The 21,655-nt window shown below is 41.7% G+C and overlaps 1 protein-coding gene across 1 annotated transcript in view; it reads right to left on the reverse strand.

Annotated features, from left to right (window-relative positions):
• Positions 1–19,739, reverse strand: part of LOC146499235 (receptor-type tyrosine-protein phosphatase R-like) — a 49,806-nt gene extending 30,067 nt beyond the window's left edge. The window contains exons 1-3 of the mRNA XM_085138129.1: positions 19,724–19,739; positions 19,045–19,402; positions 9,012–9,286 (exon numbers count right to left, since the gene is read on the reverse strand). Of these exons, the coding sequence (XP_084994255.1) occupies positions 9,012–9,286; positions 19,045–19,090 (321 nt within the window). The 5' untranslated portion in view covers positions 19,091–19,402; positions 19,724–19,739. The remainder of the gene's footprint in view (positions 1–9,011; positions 9,287–19,044; positions 19,403–19,723) is intronic.
• Between the last annotated feature and the right edge of the window lie 1,916 nt (positions 19,740–21,655).

The raw sequence follows: 21,655 nt of genomic DNA on the forward strand, positions 1-21,655 counted from the left end.
CTTTTATTTGCAATTATCTGATCAATAATATGGCTGCTGGGCAGCAAATCGTACTAACAGACCATCCAAAGAAAGAAATTCCAGCCTATCGACACAGTATAGCCAACCAAGCAGGCTAGCATTAGCCAACTACTCCTCCAAATGTGGTACTTCTGGTTCCAGTAACAAGGTGTAGTCTTGGTCACAGTGTCTACGTTTATCTGAGCCTTGCCGGAGGTTCATCACAGGGAGTTTTTGCTTCTCACTGTTGCCAAGTGCTTGTTTATGGGGGGTTGATTTTGGGGGCTTTCCTCTGCATTATGGTAGGGTCTTTACTAGTGGTGCAATGGATCAAAAATCTCACGGTTCGGATCAGATCACGGTTTTAAGTCACGGATCAGATCAATTTTCGGATCAGCAAAGAAAAGAAAAAAAAAATACAAAATTTTACCATTTACTCATTAACTTAAGTATTTTTTGCCTATTAAAAACATTCAATTCAAGACTCAGTCCACGGAATTATATAAAAACAAATTAAGGTGCAATATAGGGCAGTACAGGGCTTTGTATCTACCACTCCGCTGTGATATAATGAGCGGTCACGGTCACGTGGCTTTCCGTTGCCCTGGAGGTCCACCCATTTGTAGTTGGGCGACAGAAGATGCCTGGGACAGTTCAGCCATAACTTATACATAACTTTTCCTGCTCATACATGCCTGGGTACAATCTTGTCACTAAAGTGGACGCGCAACGGGATATCATAGTGTGGCTAAGCACGTTCATCATAGTTTAAACCCCTTGTTTTGCACAAGGGAATACGGCCTCCCGTCTGCAGCTAAACACACCAGTAGCTTTTGTAATAGCTTTAGCCCGGTCAGATTGGGCAGCAAAGGGCTGCTTAAATGCCGCAAACTCCTCTGCTCCTCCACTTGGACCGCTATCGCTGGCTATAACTATCGCTGGCTATAACTATTGCTTGACAGACTGACCACCACTAGTCTTTACCTTACAGTATAAAACGTCATGGAGCAAATGTTGGCATTATAAAAATAAAACTCAACTGAGCTGAAATGCATATACCTCTTCTGCATATGGATAATATTGCCTTGTCGGATGACAAATTAAAGGAAAAACCAACAAAAAGGGTTGAGTATAAAGGTCAGGCCAAGAATGGTGGGTATTTAACCCTTTAAAGCCGGTCGGAGCGGGCACGCTCCGTTTTGCATAACTATTTTTAATTCCCGGTAACACTGCAACCACATAAGCTAGCGCAATATAGTGATGGGATTTCCGGCTCTTTTTAGAGATCCGGCTCTTTCGGCTCGGCTCACTAAAAAGAGCCGGCTCTTTCGGCTCCGAACCGGCTCTTCAGGTTGTTTTGTTGCTTTAATTATTTAATCATTAACAATAATATAAAATTATGCAGAAAAGGAATTACTAATGTAAAAAAAGTGGTTTTATTTATATATGTTTATATATGGCCCCTAGAAACAAAGCACGTACAAACTCTAAAGCATATACAAACTCCAAAACACATTTCTAGCTTTTACTGAACTTCCAAAACAGAGCTACCCAGATCACTTAAATTACACAATTGAAAGCATGTGTGTATTGTTTGTGTATTTATAGACAAGCACTCATATTTATTCAAATAATTTAAAAAACAAGTTCATTTACCTGTTACTACCACACACCAAATCCAGTTGTTGATACTTCCTGGCTTGTGTAGCCACTAGGTAACAAAAGCTCAACACTTCGCCCTAGAAACCTGGAGCACTTCTGTTGTCTTTTGTACGTGATTCTGAGTTTGTACGTGCTTCTGAGTTTTTACGTGTTTTGGAGTTTGTACGTGCTTCTGAGTTTTTACGTGTTTTGGAGTTTGTACATGCTTCTGAGTTTTTACGTGTTTTGGAGTTTGTACGTGCTTCTGAGTTTTTACGTGTTTTGGAGTTTGTACGTGCTTCTGAGTTTTTACATGTTTTGGAGTTTTTACGCGTTTTGGAGTTTGTACATGCTTAGGAGTTTGTACGTGTTTTGGAGTTTGTACGTGCTTTGTCTCTAAGGTCCACCATAAATATACTTTATTTATTCACTCCACATAAAATGTAATAAATAAATCATATAATACAAAAAACAACTATTTACATTTTAAACTTTTAACTATTTAAATTTTCAGCTTTTTCCTTTTAAACAAATTTAACGTGAAACAACACAAAACACTGCAAACCACAACACAATTAAATATAAATTTAAATATTAAAACAAAAAGAAGATGCACATTCTCTGTCATATGGGCCTGCATGATTTCTGAATCCTTTATCATCTGCAACTGAAAATAGCGGATGATTACTATACCTTTCTAATGTGACGTTGTCCCTCACTCTCTTTCTCTCTGGCTCTGTTCCTGTGCTACTGGGAGTGTAACTAACGCCCCTCCCCCCTCTGCCCAGCGCAAAGTACAGGCCGCGCATGCGGAGTTTAGCGGAAAAAAGGGCGAGAGAGAGGGTGAGAGAAAGAAAAAAAAACAAAAAAAACCTCACGGCTCCCAATAAGGAGCCGGCTCGCGTCGTTCACTTCAAAGAGTCGGCTCTAAGAGCCATTTCGTTCGCGAACGACCCATCACTAGCGCAATAATTGTATTGCATATGAAACCGGAGGAGTTATGCCATCAGCTTGTCCTAAGTTACAGTTTCCTTCCACATATAGCTTTGCAAAAACTGCATAAAAAGCACTTGCAGCAACAAAAACATATTCCAGAAGCACGCTTTGCCGATCCGATCAGCTGTTTGTAACACTTCCTACGTCCATCAGTGCGAACTATCGCATGTCCGCCATGTCCTGCCCGAAACCGGAAGTGACGTCATTTTGCGGAAATGTAGGTTTTTTTTACTATCAGGGCCTCATGAGCCTATACTTGTGTTTTTAAAAGTTATGTTTGACTTTATGACTTTCTGTGTCGTTTCTGGGGTGCTTAGGACTCATATTGCACTACTGGAAATTTATTTTGATGCATATGCTGTTTTTTTTGCAAATTGGCATTGTAATATTTATTTTCGTTTTTCCTGCAGTATATAAAAATTGGTGTATTTCAAAAATAAAACTATAAAGGCACTCAAAATAAATTTCCTGTGGTGGGAAACTATTTTGTGCAACTTTTTTGTATTTACAGTTTTGAGGGATAAGCCTCTTAAATTTCTCCAACTAGAAATATATGTTAAAAAAAACAAAAAATATTTTACATTTTTTGTAGTTTATTGCATTTTTTTTGCAATTTATGTAATTACTATGCACTTAATGCAGACATATTATTACAATTTGGGCTCTAATGGTTGTATTGATGTATATCAACTTGAAATGCTCCCAAAAACGACACTACAGCATGTAAAAATATAATATCAGCTCTGGCGGACTTGGTTCTATGGTAGGTCTTAAAGGGTTAACAGAAATATGCAATATCATTAATAACAGAGATAACAAAACAATAATCCAAGCAGAGAATTAATTTTGACATCGCCTAATTACTCAGACTGACACAACTTCAGTCAGAGCTGGTAATATTTTCTGTACCGTGAATTTAATCACATTATGATTTTTTTTTCTTTAAATAACCGTCTCCGTGTGGAATCTGCATCAGTCTCTTTTTCCTTCCATTGTGCAGCTTCTGTGCAGAGCGCTGGTGGGAAAAACGTGAGCGACACGTGACCTCAAGCTCAGTGAGATCTCACACAGACACACACGGCTGAATGAGTGGGATAACATGAGGTTAGATTATTCATGCTTGTGTTGTTTCCTTTGAGAAAAATTACTGCAGTTGTATTTTTATCAGCACAGAGTGGTATCAGGACATCAAATCTCCTTATTCTATTTGAAGAGTTTTTTTATATACTTAATTTATTTCTGTTAGTTTATATTATATTTATCATAACTGCATTTACTGGTTATTTTCTCTGTGTGTGGGTGTGTGTGTGTGTATGTGTGTGTGTGTGTGGGGGGGGTTCTCCTCAGCACAGTGAGCTGATTATTACTCATCTGAATATTTTTAGGATACAAAGGCCCTTTATGAATCTGTAAGAGGCTGGTAAACAGTATAGAGTGCAGTGCTAACACACAATGTTTCACTTACTAACGTAAAGACTTTCAGTATATTGATATAAAAATAATTTGAGTACAGGAAGCAGTAATGGTGGTAGGGTTTGGGGTGCCACCCACATGGAAAATATGATAAAAACACAACACAAACAAAACTGCGCCCAGGGATAAAAAAAAAAGGGAAAAAGGAAGCAGGAATGAACTCAAAATGCAATGATTTGCAAATCACAAACCCTGAGAGAAAGACCATTTAAAAAAAAAAATTTTTAAAAAGTCATTTTAATTTTGGCAGCTCCAGAAAGCTGGAATCTAGCATGATTCTAGCTGCTTAGCAGTTCCGGATCTTTGTCGTATTTCTGATTTCATGATGCTCCAGATGTTCTCAGGTGGTGAAAGATCTGAAGTACAGGCAGGCCAGTTCAGCACTGCACTCTAATATGAAGACATGAGCACTGATAACAAACCGGATGGTCTCTCTTCTCTTTAGTTTGGAAGTAGTGTCCACGTTTTTCATTAACTTTCCACTTTGCTTCGCTCCATTTTAGTCCAGAGAAGATAGCAGCTCATCTGGATTCTTCTTTGCATGACAGAGCTTTAACCTGCAGATGTGGATAACATCCGTTTGTAATGCAGTGCCGCCTGAGGGCCCAAAGATTGGAGGCATCAAATACTGATTTTTAGCTTTGTCCTTTACACACAGAGATTTCTCCAGATTTTCTGAAACTTTTGAGGACATGTCGTCCTATAAGTGATGAGATATTCAGTCTCTACAATTTTACACTGATGAACATTATACTGAATTTTTTCTACAATGTGTAGACACCATTTTGTAGATTGGTAGAACTCATTTTCACTCATTTTAAATCCAGCATGTTTCTGACCTGCTGCACCATTTCCTTTTTGAGCCTTTCTTTGAGAGGTTTCTTTAACCGTTTAACCGTGTGTAGTTAAAGTCCACTTAACATGTCTTTCAATAAAAACCATCCTTTCTGCGCGCTTACGGGTGTTTTTCTTCTTTTTACCCAAAGAGGAAACTAGCGCCACTTGTAAGAGAACTTGACTTTCAAACTAAAAGCACCAAAACGTTGACTACAAAACAACCCCAAACATAAAGTAATGTACAGCTTAAACAATTTACAATCATGACATGGATCTTGACGAGATAAAGAAATAATCCAAATTATGTACAATGTCATCATGCCAACAGCTACAAGCCTTTCGTTGCTCCCGTCCCAACCATTCTGCAATGTGCCATTGCCATCAAATTCAAAATTAGCTAATATTGTTAAAGTAGTAAAATAAAATAACTAAATATAAAGAGAAGTGGGACTAAAATAGTCTCACTTGACTAAAGATTTAAACTATGCATTTAAAAGTTAAAAAATACTCAACGACACACTAGTATGAACGTCAAAGCAAACCTGTAGACAGACTTTAGGAGTTAACCGAGCAAACGCAGAGCAGTGGATGAATCATGTTCATCTCTGTGGGTTTGAAGTGGTGTCAAAGTTCCCTCCACCAGCAGTTAAAACACACACACACACACACACACACACACACACACACACACACGTACGTTTGGGTCTGCATGTTTAAACATTTGCTCAACAAGCTCACTCAACAAGAAAAATTCAATAATCTGTGTCCAGGAAAAAGTTTGACTGCACATCTGTGAAAGCCCTGATGTAGTTACTGTATAAGAATACACGACAGCACTGTTCACCCAGTGATTTTTCACCTTCCCAGAGGGACGCCTCCAACGTGCCCCTTTTGCATCAGACATCCTGCTAAAGTGGTAAACCGTTGCACTTTTATATGAAGTACAGCAGAATCTGTGTGCAACAACCAGCTCACACATGCAGTGAGAAGCTGACAGAGAAACAAAGGCCACACACACAGACACACACACACACACACACACACACACAGTAGTGTCTTCCAGGCATGTGATGGGATGCAGAGACAGGAGGTGACTGGGTACCATCTGGGAGTTACGCAACCACTCCGCCTCTCTCAGCTTCCATCATAGCATGTTCCTTGAGTCATATTATGTTGACATAACACAACAGAATAATAACAACAACATGAGATTCAGGAAGAGGTTTGCAAGTCTGCATATTCAAGAAGTGCAGCAGAGGAGTTTGAGAGCAGCAACTGTAGGAGTTGTGGGGGTGGACGGAGAGAAGGGGAAGTTTCAGGTTTGTAGGTAATGTAGGTGGCTCGATTTTTTGTCTTAAGCTTATGCGCATCACACTTTTATTAGACTAAAGAACGCAGAGCAACAGCCTGTAAGTAATCGTAGGTAAACAGTGAAGTTCTAGCAGGCCTAATTTTTTTGTCATCCACTGACAAAAACAGGAAACTACACCTTTAAGGTGGATGGTGACACAGACTCAGGTAAGTGGAGTCCCGGAGCTGGATCTCTGGACTGTGTTTGTGCTGTCGGAGCTTTTTAATGCACCGTGGCCACCAAAGAGTTAGATCAGTGTGAGTACGGCGAGGCTCAACTGTGTCACAGAAACTCTCCGTCCATTAGTGGTGAAGTGATGGCACGGCAGCAGCCTGCAGGGATGGGTCATGTGACCACACGGGGAGTACACTGCGCCTCACAGCAGTTTCTCATTGATAAAAGCAGAAAGGTCATCAGGGGACATGAGGGGCTGAAAAATCAAGTCATTGTGTCAGAAAATCTGACCGTCTCTCAAAAACAGGCTGACTGTGGCCCAGTGGCAGTCAGAGATAACTCACCAACAAATTAGCCGCACAATTTAATTAAAACTAAAATTACACACAAGCGTTTAACTGGGAAACCACAAAGGAAATAAACACTTGCTTACGAAAGAAAAAAGAAATGCCAGAGTCCAATAATGTACTCTTCGTACTTTAACCAAAAAGTGGTATTGTATTTTAATACATCTCATGATGTTTATTACCTGCTCACACCAGCTGATGTGACCCTGCTTAACTGGTCCCATGAATGTGTTAATTCCTTAAATACAAATTTAGATTTCATATTATTTTCTCAAATCAGTCCTTTCAAATGTTCTTGTGCTTTGGTCTGTGTGTGTTTTATTCATTGTGCATTGTGAAGGGTGACCTATGCCCCGCTGGAAGGACCCCGCATCCTGCAGACTGATCCAAAAACAAACACAGAGGGAGACTGAGCTGCAGAGACAGACAGGTAGCCATCTGTAAGCTCTCAGCATCCTCGCCCGTCTTTTAGTTTCCACTGGAGGTTTCTCCACATTGCCTCTACTCCTACAATGCATCTGTGGCGATGACACCATTGACTGCTTGGCGAAATATTGTGGGAGTGTTGGTAGCGAGACTTCACATTTCAGGGATGTAGAGATTCAGTTAAATGAATCAGCAGCAGTGTTTGTCCTATAAATAAATCTCTCTGCCTGCTGTGAATCAGACCAAGTATCAGATGACTGACCACAGCTCTGAAGACGTACACAAGGAATCAATCATGAAATCCAATATGTGGTACAGTGGGGAGCAAGCAAATGGTAAATGAAGACAAAAATAGTACAGGAAATATTTTACTGTGTTCACATGATGACACATGAACTCCTATAACTAGAGTCACACCCTGGTGATCTCTGCTTCTCATATATAATAAAAGTGGCTGCTTGTGTTCAATAGTGAGGAAGTCTGGACAACACTAATAATGGTAATTACTAATAGTAATACTACAATCAAACCCCAGCAAAAACAAGCTTTACAAGTAGTTGTTCCACGTTCTGCTCGAGTGAAGAGCAGCCAATCAGAAGACGGCTATTATAAAGGAAGAGTTGCCCGAGTTGTTTCAGACACAGGATGAATATTCACATTTATACTATGACTCATGCAGTTGCAGCAACAAGCAAATGAAAGATTTTTTTTTTCCACAGACCCGCTGGAAAAAAAAAAATCCTCATGAGAGTAAAAATAGTCCAAAAAAAGATTTATGAATGTGTTCTTTGCTGAGAGGAACACACCTGAGCATCAGTGTGAGAACACAGCACAGCTGAACCTGCAGTCAGAATCTGGGTCACAGAAAAAAGTGTTATGGCTTTCCAACATCGTTATTTATAAGGAGAGCTTGTTGGTGTCATCACATCGTCGTCTAGCACTGCCATCTTTTACCCGCCTATCTCCCTCATTCGTCCACCTGTGTCGTTGTCTCAGCATCGCTGTGAAGGTCACTGCTGTTTGTCCCAGAGTTACGCAACCACCCCATTGTGAAGGTAAAGTGGGTCTCTCATGCACACACACACACACACACACGATCAAGGTTACCATAGCAACAGTGAGTGAGGCATCTCTCCTCCTCCTCCCATGATGTGGATAGAGCAACATCTCACCCATCATTCACTTCCTGCCCCTTCACTGCGACCTCTGATCTTCTCAGCATGAGCTGCCTGTAACCTCCCTCACCCCGTTTATCCAACAATCATATCAACGGTGGGAAAATAAGACGACTGACTCACACCATCCAGAAATTCCTTATCTGCAGCCTTCAGCTGCTGGAATTTCACCAGCTGTCAAACTGACGTTTCATCACTATGGATTCCTGTTGGTCGGATTTACTTCCAGGGCTTAAAGCAAGGAACATTTCTGTGTCTGAAATATATTTCAGAAACCAAACATCCTCTGCTAGAAAGAATGCATTTTTCAGCACAGACACTCAGTTTTCTGTATTCTGGTGAATTTATAAAAACGAACTTTTCTGCATCGATATAAGAGAAAGCCAAATTCCCTTCTAATCCCCAGTTTTGGTAGTACACATCATGACATGCTAAAATCATAACGTGACAAGCTGTAAACCCAACGGACAGTTAATATGACTGTGTTCATGTCCAGACTGAGACCCTTTCACACTCCGCTCACTCCTCAGTTTGTGTCAACATAACATGTATCCTAAGAATTCAGCTGATGTCAAATGGCTGGTTACTCACCACAGTAACTAAATGTCGTGCGGATATAGCGGCATGCTCCGGCTGCACCTCGTGATGTGGTCGTGCCAGCAGGTTAAGGCTTTGCTGGCCGGCGGGCTCCTGAGGAAACAGACCATCAGGTAGGTCTTTGGCTAATCTGGCAGGGTGCTGATGGTGACGATGATGATGGAGGTGGTGCTGGAACTCTGGCAGTTTGTTCACATCCTGATGACCATACAGAGATGGAGGGAAACGACCCAAGTGGCGAAAAGGTGAGGCCTCATTGGAAGATGATTCTGTGGAGAGAAGAGGGAAAAAAAAGGGGGGGGGGGGGGGGAGAGAGAGAGAGAGATTAGAATTCCTGGAGCGGATAATTTCCACAGTCCGACAGACCAGCAGGTGTATGCTGCTGCATCGACTTGGACTGAAGCTGCTCTAATGAATGATGCACCTTTTTAATCTCAGTGGTATAGGAAGGAAAACCCCTGCTCACCAACTAAACCCAACCAACTGTGACAAATATGAACACTGCATAATTCACCATCGCCCTTTAATTATCATGGCAAAGGAACAAAAAACCCTGAGGAAGAACTTTCAGTGCAGCAGCATATGCGATTTCACATATGAGCATATACAATACAACTGAATATAATCTCTATGAAAGTGGTATGCAGTGTTGGGAAGGTTACTTTTAAAATGTATTCCATTACAGAATACAGAATACATGTCCCAAAATGTATTCTGTAACGTATTCCGTTACGTTACTCAATGAGAGTAATGTATTCTGAATACTTTGGATTACTTAATATATTATCATGCTGTTTACAACTACATGAATGTACTATTGCTGTGATTTATTACTGTTACTGAAGGTCGGCGGCTTCGAACTGTAGTAAAGGGACCTCTGGCTAATACATCGGTTCGGTGTCGGGCTCGTAGCCGAAAACTAGCTTTACTTTGTTGTCTGGGTCAATTTTGCTAGCGACAGACAGAGAGAGGCGTTGAAAGGCTGCTCCAACGGAACTTATTTTGTTTTTGGAGGAAAACACGAACACGGTGTACAGTCGAGTCTTAATAGCTTACTTACAACTGGGCTCGTCAGTAGTGATGTGCGATACCACCGATTTGCTTTCCGATCCGATACCAAGTAAAATTCAGGGTGGTATCGGCGATACTGATCCGATACCGATACTTTGTACAAAATTTCTTTTTTTTTTACTGTATCTTTTACTGTATCTCAAATTATAGCTTCATAATGATTACAGGACATCAGATCACTTGTTCTTATCACTTAATAATGCAAAATTATCATACAGAAAACTGAAGTTGTGTGCCATTTGAGCATGTTGCCTGCCTGCAGCATTAAAGGACTCCGTGAGAGACGTCTGTCTCGCCCTAGCAGCACCTGTCCCTGTCCTCCTCTTCAGTTCGCCTCAACATACGCTCGTCATATTCTGTGATATGATTTACTCTGAGGTGTTTGATGAGGTAAACAGTGTTGCCACAACACCTCACTTTCTTGCCACATGTATCACAAACCGCATCTTGGCTGTTTGTGGAGGTAAAATACGTCCACACATGACTCCATTTACGCCCAGCCATTGTTGTGAGTGCGCATGCCAGAGGCTGCGACACATTTATAGAGCCTTATTTCGCACATGACTATTAAAGGCGGAAGAGGAAGTAGTTCCTTCCAATGTAGACAATCCAAATGATATAGTTTCTTTCCACTCTGTTCCTGTTAATGATAAACTACAAATTTACCCTACATTACTAAAATATCGATATTTTAATATGAGAATCGATTCTAGAACATAAATGACTGGTATCGAAGGAATCGATATTTCAGTATCGATCCGCACATCACTACTCGTCAGGCACTCTTCTTGGCTGCAGTGGTTATTATTATATTTACATGCTTCCAGCTCCCGTTTTTGCTCGATGACAGCTCGTACATTTCCTTTTTCTCCCTCCCTCGCTCACAGACACATAACGTGTATGGCAGTCCATTCTCCCTGCAGCACGGACTACACTGCCTATGATGCTACATTCTTTAGGGCTATACCTGTAGCATTCTGCCTATTAGCTTAGCACAACAACAACAAAAAGCCGCTCTCTCACTCAGGAAACACGCAGAGAGAGCGTCACCCTGTAACCATGGCAACCGTAACGCTGCCACCTGGAACAACAGAACGTAGCTGTCAAACAAAACCCAAACAGGCCTGACCCGCCACAATATGAAACAGGGAAGTACCGCCGTGTAATCCATTTATTTCAACAAAGTAACTGTATTCTAAATACCACCTTTTTAAACGGTAACTGTAACGGAATACAGTTACTCATATTTTGTATTTTAAATATGTAACGGCGGTACATGTATTCCGTTACTCCCCAACACTGGTGGTATGAGATAATCTTAGTGGATGTGGACCCAGTACAGAACCCTGAGGTACACCACACCACATTAAACTAAAGTATTTTTCTAAAGCTATACCTCACCCATTGGTTTGGAAGCCTCAACATTAGTGTTTTGGGTCCCGCCATGTTGTTTTTTCTGGAGCCAGAAGTGACCAGATTAACGAACATATTCGTTAATGCTAGCTAGTCTTGTTAGCAGGTCTGTGCAATGCACAAATAGAGCTTACTAGGTAGTACTAAGTAACATCTAAAATAAATCCTCCTTACTCACATAAACTGGAGCACAGCCTTCTTGAATGGACTGTTAGGGCAATTAACCTGACACCAGACATATTATTGGTCAGATAATTGCACTAAAAATGCTCGAAAAGCTTAGCACTCAGCTAGCAGCCGTCTGAGTCACACTTCACCTGTCAGTCAAAAACCCACGCCTTTAAATGCAAATTTAAAGGTTAATGCGATTTAAACAGGTGAGTTATAAAAACATTATCTCCTTACTTTTGTTATGATGGATAAAATCAGCTAAAGAAACCAAAACTATTAATTGTAGAACCATGAACATGACACATTTGACATAAGTGGGAATTAGATTAGCAATTTTTTGGACTTCAAAAATAAAAATACTTTTTCTATTTTTATTTTAAAGATGTGGATAATGTCCACAGAAGTAGGAAAGCGTCAAATCAGTTGCTAGTTAAAATAATTTCAGAGAATGAGCGTTATTTTACAATAATTAATTTAAATTAATGTTAATAGTTCTTTAGTAGATTTTAATTACACGTGATAAATTTTCAAAGTAATCTGTGTGCTGGCATTTATCCAAAGCTTTTCAAACTCTAGACTTGAGAAAGAAGACATGCACCAAGGCTTTACAGTTCAAAAATCTATTTCCTTGTAAAAATTCTCTGCTGTGTCCTCCTCCTCATGCCTCTTATCTTTCATCATGTCCTTCTCCTACAACAACACATTCAGTATCTCTCACAGAGATGAAGAGAAAGCAGCAGATGAAATGAGAGCAGGAGATCCCATCTGTCTGCCTCTGCCATCCCAGCTCATTGGACAGGACAGAGACTTTCATGACTTTGCAGGCAGGCTGAGAGGAAACCCCTGTGCACTGACTGAACCCACCCGTCTGTGATAAATACGAACACTGCATAATTCACCATCAGTCTTTATTTATCCTGAGTGGTGGTGGTGGTGGTGGGGTGGGGGTGGGGGTGGGGGGGTGACTGAGAGAAGCACTTTCTCCGTTTCATATTCATTCATGGTCCTTTCTATTTAAAGAGCACTCAGACATGAAAGAACCATCAGAAGTGGCCAGTCCTCTTCATGTTTAGCTTGCTGGCGGACAGAAAATTAACCGATTTGATTAAGCAGAAAGTTTCTGAAATATACACTTGAAGACATTAAAAAGCTCAAGTCTGCATGTGAATCAATCAAGAACTTTAAAATGACTAATCATGTCTAACCAACACAAGAGACCAAGTGCATGAAACTCTGTATATTCACAACGATAGACTTGTGTATTGTGTATCCATCTTTTTATTTATTAAAGTCAATTTGTTAGGTTTTTCTGCTGCCTAGCTATAACGCTAGCTTGCATCACTTATGTCTGTCTGCAGGAGGAGGAGTGAGCAGATGATGCTGGAAATTTCTCCTGCAGCTTCAGCCTGAGCTGACAGACTGTTCGTCCGGCCGTCTGTTAGACTCCAATGTTTGTTCTGGCAGCAAAGACACGGAAAAGAAGGTGTTCTCCGACTGCTGTCGGTCTGCAAACATTATTTTTCTCTGCTGTATCGGTGCCAAAAAACTGTTTTCTGTGAGTCAACAAATGCAGACAGAAACCAGGAAGAGAGACCTGATATAGAGTCTCAATTTTATCTGGAAAATACATATGTCTGAAAGTAGGTTTCATTAAAAATAAAAGAAACATGTTGAATTTTGCTGTAAAACATTAACAGCAACAGGAAGCTGCAACAATAAATCAGGTCTCAGCTGAAATGAAAAACTGAAGCAGGCCTTTCAGGCGTCCGGGAAGCTGACATGGCTCTTCTCGTCTCTGTTTGGCATCTTTTTCCCTAGTGACAGCTTCCTGGTTGCCATGCACAATGCTGAGTTGAGCTGTGCTCAGATTGGACAGAGGAGCTGGCTCTGCCTCTTTTCCATGAGACTACCAGCAAATCACAGGTCAAATTAGAGCAAGGGCAAAGTCTTCAGTATGCGCGTGCGCGTGTGTGAGAGAGGAGAAGGAGAGATGTTTAAAGTTATGACTATTAAAATTCATTAACAGGTTTAAATGAGAAAAAACAAGGACACAAGGATGTTGACTTCTTGTTTCTGTAAAATTGTTACAGCCCTAGCTGAGCCTCCTGATACTGCCCTTGTGTGGGCGTGATGTTTTTCTCTGCCTCCTCCTCTCTTGCCACTCCTACCCCCTCTGTTTCTCTCACTCTCCTCTCTCCCCAGGACACAGCTGCTCTTGGTTAGCCTCGTTTGCCACCTGAATCCAGTCGGCAATCACCTCTGAGGCTATTTAAACTGGGGATGAGCTGTGAGCAGGGTGGTTTTTCTCTGGTGTTCCCACGTGGGGTGTTCTCTGGTGTCTCTGCTTTGTGTTCTTGGGGTGTAGTTATCCTGCCTGAAGTGTGGAGTTGTGGAAACAGTATAGCTGCTTTACGTGAGTAGTGTGGGCCTTGGCAGCAGTAAAGCCAGCTGCTGTTAGTGACAGGGTGAGCTTGTGGGCCCCTGCAAGTGCCTCCTCGTGGTGTGGAGTTTTTGTTTGGTTGTTGTTGCAACCTTTTTCCCTTTTTCCAAGTGTTATTGATAAAACGGCATTGCCGGCTCTTTATGTTAAGATTATCTATAATAAAGACTATTTTATTTACTAAAAACACCTGTCTGTTTCCCTTTCATTCTGTTCTGGACTCATTTGTTACTGGTCCCCTCACTCGCATGCCTAGACCCCTTCGGGGGGACGTAACAATGTGGGGGCTCGTCCGGGATTTGAACCCGGGACCTCTCGCACCCCAAGCGAGAATCATGAAAGGGAGTTCCAGCTAAAGAAGGAGTTGGAGCTTAAGCGTTCAGACGCAGAGCTTGCCAGAGCCAGGGAGGTTGAATTGAAAAAGGTGGAGGCGGAGACAGCTGTTAAGTTGCGACAGTTGGAACTCCAGCAGGCTTCCCTTCCTGCGACTGCTTCTATTCTGCAGGCAGAGGCACCATTTGATGTGGGGAAAAACATTAGTCTGGTTCCAGTGTTTCGCGACACTGAGGTTGACAGTTATTTTGAGTCCTTTGAGCATATAGCCACAGCCTTGCACTGGCCACGGGATTCGTGGGCTATTTTGCTACGATGTAAGCTGGTAGGTAAGGCTCAGGAAGTTTGTTCCTCATTGTCAGCTCAGGACAGTCTGAATTATGACAAGCTGAAAAGTGCCATCCTGCTAGCTTATGATCTAGTCCCAGAAGCTTATAGGCAGCGTTTCCGGGGATTAAAAAGGGGACAGGGTCAATCCTACCGAGATTTTGCAAGGAAGAAAAGTGTGCTTTTTGATGGGTGGTGTGTGTCCAGCAAAGCTACTGACCTGGCGTCGATGAGTGAATTAATGCTGGTGGAGGAATTTAAGAACTGCATCTCCGAGCAGATTGCAGTATACCTCAGTGAACAGGTTTCCTCATTACAGCATGCTGCAACACTCGCTGATGAGTTTGCCCTCATCCATAAAACCAGTGTCATTAAGCACGACCGACGCGATGACCTAGTGAAGGTTAGTAATGTGCCAGTTACACAGTACCCAAAGGGTGAGGCACTTGTGTCCCATTCCAAGGCAAAACGAAAATGTTTTTTCTGTTTCAAGTCTGGCCATTTAATAGCAAATTGTGAGGCCTACAAACAGAAACAGTCAGTCTTGAGAGTTAGGAGTGTGCCAGCTAACAAAGCCGATACAGGCGTGGTTTCAAGAGCCAAAACAAAGCTCTGCTTCTTCTGCCACAAACCTGGCCACCTGATTGCTCACTGTATGAAAGCCAACTCAAAGCAAAATCGATCTGTTTTTAAAAGAGTGAACTGTGGTTCACAAACAGACAAAGTTGCCAGTCCTAGGCAACAATTGGAGCATAATTGCTCAGTGGTGTCATTTGGTCACTGTCAGAGATCAACTAATTGTAATCTGCCACCTGTTGACCGTCTTTCGGGTCCAGATGACCTGCAGTGTGAAACATTGTGTACGACACAAACATTCCAACCTGCACCCCTGGCTAACCAGCATGCCTGTCGCCGTGACCTAGCAAAGAAGTGCCTGAAAAGTGTTTCAGTAAGGCCTTCTAGCTATCCGCTGGGCTCTCCTTATGTAATGGCTCGAAAAACATCTGGCTGTCACTCAAAACACTATTTTGAGGGAATTGAGCCAACCCCATTCAGTGTTTTGGACCCATCGAAAAGGTCTTGGCGGATTCGGCAGGCTATGCCTAACCGTTATTATGGTGCATGGTAAGTGATATGGTTAAAAGTTGGGTAGGACATTCTGTGACAAACCACTGGTTTGTATTTATGGGAGGGGGTGTTACAGCCCTAGCTGGGCCTCCTGATACTGCCCTTGTGTGGGCGTGGTGTTTTTCTCCGCCTCCTCCTCTCTTGCCACTCCTACCCCCTCTGTTTCTCTCACTCTCCTCTCTCCCCAGGACACAGCTGCTCTTGGTTAGCCTCGTTTGCCACCTGAATCCAGTCGGCAATCACCTCTGAGGCTATTTAAGCTGGGGATGAGCTGTGAGCAGGGTGGTTTTTCTTTGGTGTTCCCACGTGGGGTGTTCTCTGCTTTGTGTTCTTGGGGTGTAGTTATCCTGCCTGAAGTGTGGAGTTGTGGAAACAGTATAGCTGCTTTACGTGAGTAGTGTGGGCCTTGGCAGCAGTAAAGCCAGCTGCTGTTAGTGACAGGGTGAGCTTGTGGGCCCCTGCAAGTGCCTCCTCGTGGTGTGGAGTTTTTGTTTGGTTGTTGTGTACTTTGTTGTTGCAACCTTTTTCCCTTTTTCCAAGTGTTATTGGTAAAACGGCGTTGCCGGCTCTTTATGTTAAGATTATCTATAATAAAGACTATTTTATTTACTAAAAACACCTGTCTGTTTCCCTTTCATTCTGTTCTGGACTCATTTGTTACTGGTCCCCTCACTCGCATGCCTAGACCCCCTTCGGGGGGACGTAACAAATCTGTTTCAAGTTAAGTATCGTGTTTGTCTTCTGTCTTTATTTCCATCCAATGTTTGTCTTGAAGAAAAAAAAAAAAAATCTCCCTACACTGCAGCGGGTAGGTATGTACCCACTGGAACATTTGGGGTCTATAACACAGATTGTATAGAAAAGATGGATGTAGCCACTGTGACATCACCCTTTTGTTTCTGAGCTCCGCATTTTGAAGCCTTACCTTTAGCATTTGGGCCTCCATCATGTTTTATTGGACCTAGTCACCCTATCTGTGATGAGTGACATGCCAAGTTATCAGCGAAGTGAGCAAAATTGGTTAGAAGGTTGGCAAACATCCAAATAAAATTCTACAATTTCACTGCATATAGGTCATATTGTTGATCAGATACTTGTAAGAAGGCCACAACAGGCTCCAATTAGCTTTAGAGACCACAACTGTTTGTGGTCAACAAAGTCTGCCAAAATCAACAGACACCAAACACTGAACTGCCCTGAAAGGGCCAAAAAAAGGAAGACAAAAAAAGTGCTCATCCAACAGGTGATGTACATAAAATGTACATAAATCTGCAAAAAGCTATGTACCTCTCAAATATCAAATTATGAAGATTACAGATCTCACACTATAGTCAAAACTCCATCAGTCTCAAACCAACGTGGTCGCACAATACCATCGTCTCAGGAGATCTCAGTGTTCCTATGTCAAGATGTTTCAAAAGTGCTTACTTTTAGTTTTCTTTGCCTTAAAAGCTTCATAGTAATCCCATTCAAGGTGTGAGATATTAATGTTATTGCCATCTTTGTTTACATCCAAGCAGGGATGCAGAATCAGGACTCTTTACAATTTTTAAGGCAGTAAAATTCTTTTCAGAACATGAATGAGCTAAGTCCCTGGAACAAGACGAATATCTGGATCTGGATTCATCTGTAATATTTTCTTCTTCTGTCATTCTTGTTTAATCATGCCCATCGCTTGTATTGGTAAAGAATCCTTTCAGAAATTTCTGGATCCCGATTGAGTCTCCTTCTTCTGTTTAGACCTTTCCTAAATCCATTCTCAAATTTGGAGAAACCCAACGACGAACACCAAACCTTTCCTATGAAACTCTTAAACTGCTTCAAAAAGCAAACCCATTTCTCTCTACCTTTTATTAGAGTTATTCCAGTCGTTCCAGCAGCATCCATTTCACCTGCCTGGGGAAACCTAAAAGCAGCTTCCAGGAAAACAAAAGTGCAATCTTCTTCCTGTTTAGGAGCTTTCATTTCCCCCAGGAGGCTTCATGCCCGTTGTCAGACAGAAAAGTCAAAGGGATGCTCGTATGGAGCCAAATCAAAAGGAGCAATGATACATTTTTAGCCAAATTAAAAACTTGTCTTTAAACAGCAGGAACCTAACTGTTCCTAACAGAGCTCCAGTTTTACCTCAGCCTGGTAAAAATGAAGCCCTGCAGTGAGCCGGTAGCTGATCTTATTCTTCAGCTGTGCGCTTGTTTCCAGCCCAGCACCTGCTTCTACCAGTCATATCATGTAGCAATACTGAAATGCATCTGTCTGTGGCGCACAGGTAAAAGTGAATCCCTGCAGTGTGGGAGCCATCGATCTTCTTGAATTTCTATATGACCTCATGTGTAAAACACAGCAGCTGTCCAGCTGCCAATTAGGAGCCCAGGTTTGTGGGGACACAGTCTGGTGGTTTACTCTGACCTAGATTCAATTTTGAGACTTTGCTCAGGAACTGCGTCATTAAAACAACCGGGAAGGTGCAGTGAGGATGCCAGCACCTTCTGCCGCAGCTTCAGATGACTCGATTATAGAAATGGAATATTTTTAAATGCAATCCTTTTGATACAGAAATTATTCAATGGAAAAAAAATTCAAGCACAGGTCTTAAAATACTATGCTCAAAATCACAGTACCCAACTTCAGTGTGTCATTCTGGGATTAACATTATTAAACAGAAACTATTAAAATGTTGCTCTGTGGATATGATATAGCATCTGGACTAGAAAATACTGGAAAACTATATGAGTCAGCAATGGAAATGGGTTCTATCATAGCCTATTTTTGCAGTATTTGCAGCAATAGAGTCATCTATATTCAACACTTCAGTACAGACAATATTTAAAAGTCTGTCTTTTCTATGTTTTTGTTCCTCTACATGTGTACAGCACACATGCTGTGGAAGACTTAAGCAATTCTTCTGAGGAATGTCAGCTTAAGGACTTAAACTATGTATTTGCAGTTGATATAACATCACCTGCACTGGGTAAAATCCTATTAAGGACGCTAGCAGTTATTCCTTCAGCCAGCTATCAAACAAGCAAACCGCACATTAGAGGAGATGTGAGCACCATCTGCGCGCATGTTTACAGGCTGGACTGTAGAAACATATCTAATCACCGAAACATGATCACTGTGAAGTAACACACAGCAGGTGCTTACCTGTGAGCAGCAGCTGTGTCCATATTAGACACACGCACAGAAACATGGTGAATGCTCCTTTGCAGCTCACTCTGAAAGAATCAGCTCCTCGGATTTCCTCCTGCAGCTTGTCTCGGTGCTGTAATCAGCCCGCGGCTCTTTCCTTCATTAAGCAGCCGCTGCCAGAGCTCCGCAGACCCGCTCCGGCACCGAACCCCGCGTCGCTCCTTCTCCGCCCTGCCGTGCCCTAAAGCGGCCTGCCCGAAAAAGGAAGAGTCGCTCTCCAACCGCGTTAGATGCGAGCAGAGGACTCTCTCCCTCTGACATCAAAGGAAGAATAGTGTTTGTGTCCACATCAGCTTCAGGTGGAGGATGAAGGCTGGCGAGGATGAAGAGAGAGACGAAGGGGAGGAGAGAAGGCGTGGAGAGGGGGAGAGGAGACGAGGATTCGTCCTTAAGAATATCAGCGCTCAAATTAATCTCAATACTATTAGAATGATTTCAGTCATCTTCGCCATTATTTTGGTTACCGATTAATAGAATTACATTTATAAAAACCTATGTTAGCAATAATGCAACAAATCGTTTACCCAGAGCATCGTTTTACTTTAAATGACTGCAATACAATTGTAATTTTTCAGTCACAGGCCTGATCCCAGAATGTATTTATCATATCATATTATATCATATAATCCACCACCTGGCGGTGTTGGATATTTCTGTGTGGAGTCTGGCTGGGTCCTCTCCGGGTACTCTGGTTTCCTCCAACAGTCCAAACACGCGCTTGTTAGGTTCACTGGTGATTTTAATTGGCTGTAGGTGTTGTAGATGTGAGTGTGAATGGTTGGTCTGTGTTCCCCTGCTACAGACCGATGACCTGTGCAGAGTGTATCCCGCTTCTTGCCCTATGGCAGTTTCCCCACAACCCTAAATTGGATAAGGAGAAGAAAATGGATAATGTAATATAATATAGTGTAATATAATATAATATAATATAATACAAATATAATATAATATAGGTGACTATAAGAGACTACAAGGTAACTCTAGCTTTGGCTGTCTGGACTTTGCTTCATCACCAGGAGTGTAAAGTATGAAATAATAATACAAATGATACCTTCAGTTTGGAGATGCTGCTGTGGAACGCCAGCTTGAAGTTGCTCTATCCAGATCAGTCAAACGTGGGATGCTTAGAGGAGACAACAACTGACAGTTGTAGCCGAGTCCATGCTAATCACCTGATTGTCAGCTCTTGGAGTGCCAGAAGCTTAAAACAAGATATTTGGCAGAGATTTGTCAAGGTATTCATGGGTACGGCCCACATACTCATCTCCGCTGCTCATCCCAGAAATGTGTTTTCCTTACAAATAAGGCTCAATTTAAGGGGAAATAAACATAATAAATGAATGAATAAAAAAAGGGTATTGCCAAAAAGCATTGTTAGAATAATAAAATAATTTAGCAAAACATACATTTTCTTACTTATTTTAATATATACAATTATTACTTTTTGACCAACTATGTGCACAAGTACAAGGAATTGGGCTCTAATTATTTCTTTTCTCTCAGAACACAGTCGACAACAGACAATACCAGCATGTGGAAAGACAATGGAATAACAGAGCCTTTCCAAAACATTATAATATCATGGAGAAGGATATTTATTTCCAAAATTCCATTCAAAAAAACTTTCATAGATTATAGACTCAGGGCCCACAACTTAAATGATTTTAAGGACAGTTGTTTATTTGTACATAATTTGGGCTTCCAGCTCATATAACCCACAAAAATAGAAATTCAAAAAATTAGAATACTGTGAAGTCATCAGCACCGAATTTTATAGGACATGAATGTTTTAATCTGAGTGTCACACACAACTCATCTACTACACTTAAAAAACCTGCACAGGTTTTCCCAGGTGTCATTAAAGTGCTTCACTTTGATTCAATTGTCTCAGTTATGTTCAATATGGGGAAGACTGCAGACTTGACAACTGGCCAGAAGAGCATCATTGTGGCTTACCCATCCTATGGAGGATGGGTAAGCCACAAAAGTTCATAGCTAAGGAGGCTGGCTGTTCACAGAGTGTTGTCTCCAAGCATATCAATGGAAGGTCTAGTGGAAAGGCAAAATGTGGCAGGAGAAGATGCACCAGCAGAAGAGATGACCGTGGCCTTCAGCGGATTATCAAACAGAGAAGATTCAAGAATCTGTGAGAGATCTAGAAAGAGTGGAATGAGGCAGGAGTCACAGCTTCAAAAACCATCACATTATGGGGTGCAATGTCTGGTGCAGGTGTTGATGAATTCTGCTTTCTTAAATCCACCACAACAGTCTACCAGAATCTTTTAGAGGACTTCATCATTCCCTCTGCTGAGGATCTGTATGGAGATGCAGATTTCATATTTTAGCAGGACCTGGCCCCTGCCCATACCGCCAGAAGCACCAAAACCTGGTTTGATGGCCATGCTATTACAGTGATTGACTGGCCAGCCAACTCGCCGGACCTAAGCCCCATTGAGAATCTATGGGGTATTATCTATCTATTTATTTATCTAATTTTTTGAATTCCTGTTTGTGTGGGTTTTAAGAGCTGGAAGCCCAAATTATGTACAAATAAACAACTAAGTAC

Source organism: Neolamprologus multifasciatus, chromosome 17 (assembly GCF_963576455.1).
Source record: "Neolamprologus multifasciatus chromosome 17, fNeoMul1.2, whole genome shotgun sequence".
NCBI classification, from domain to species: domain Eukaryota; kingdom Metazoa; phylum Chordata; class Actinopteri; order Cichliformes; family Cichlidae; genus Neolamprologus; species Neolamprologus multifasciatus.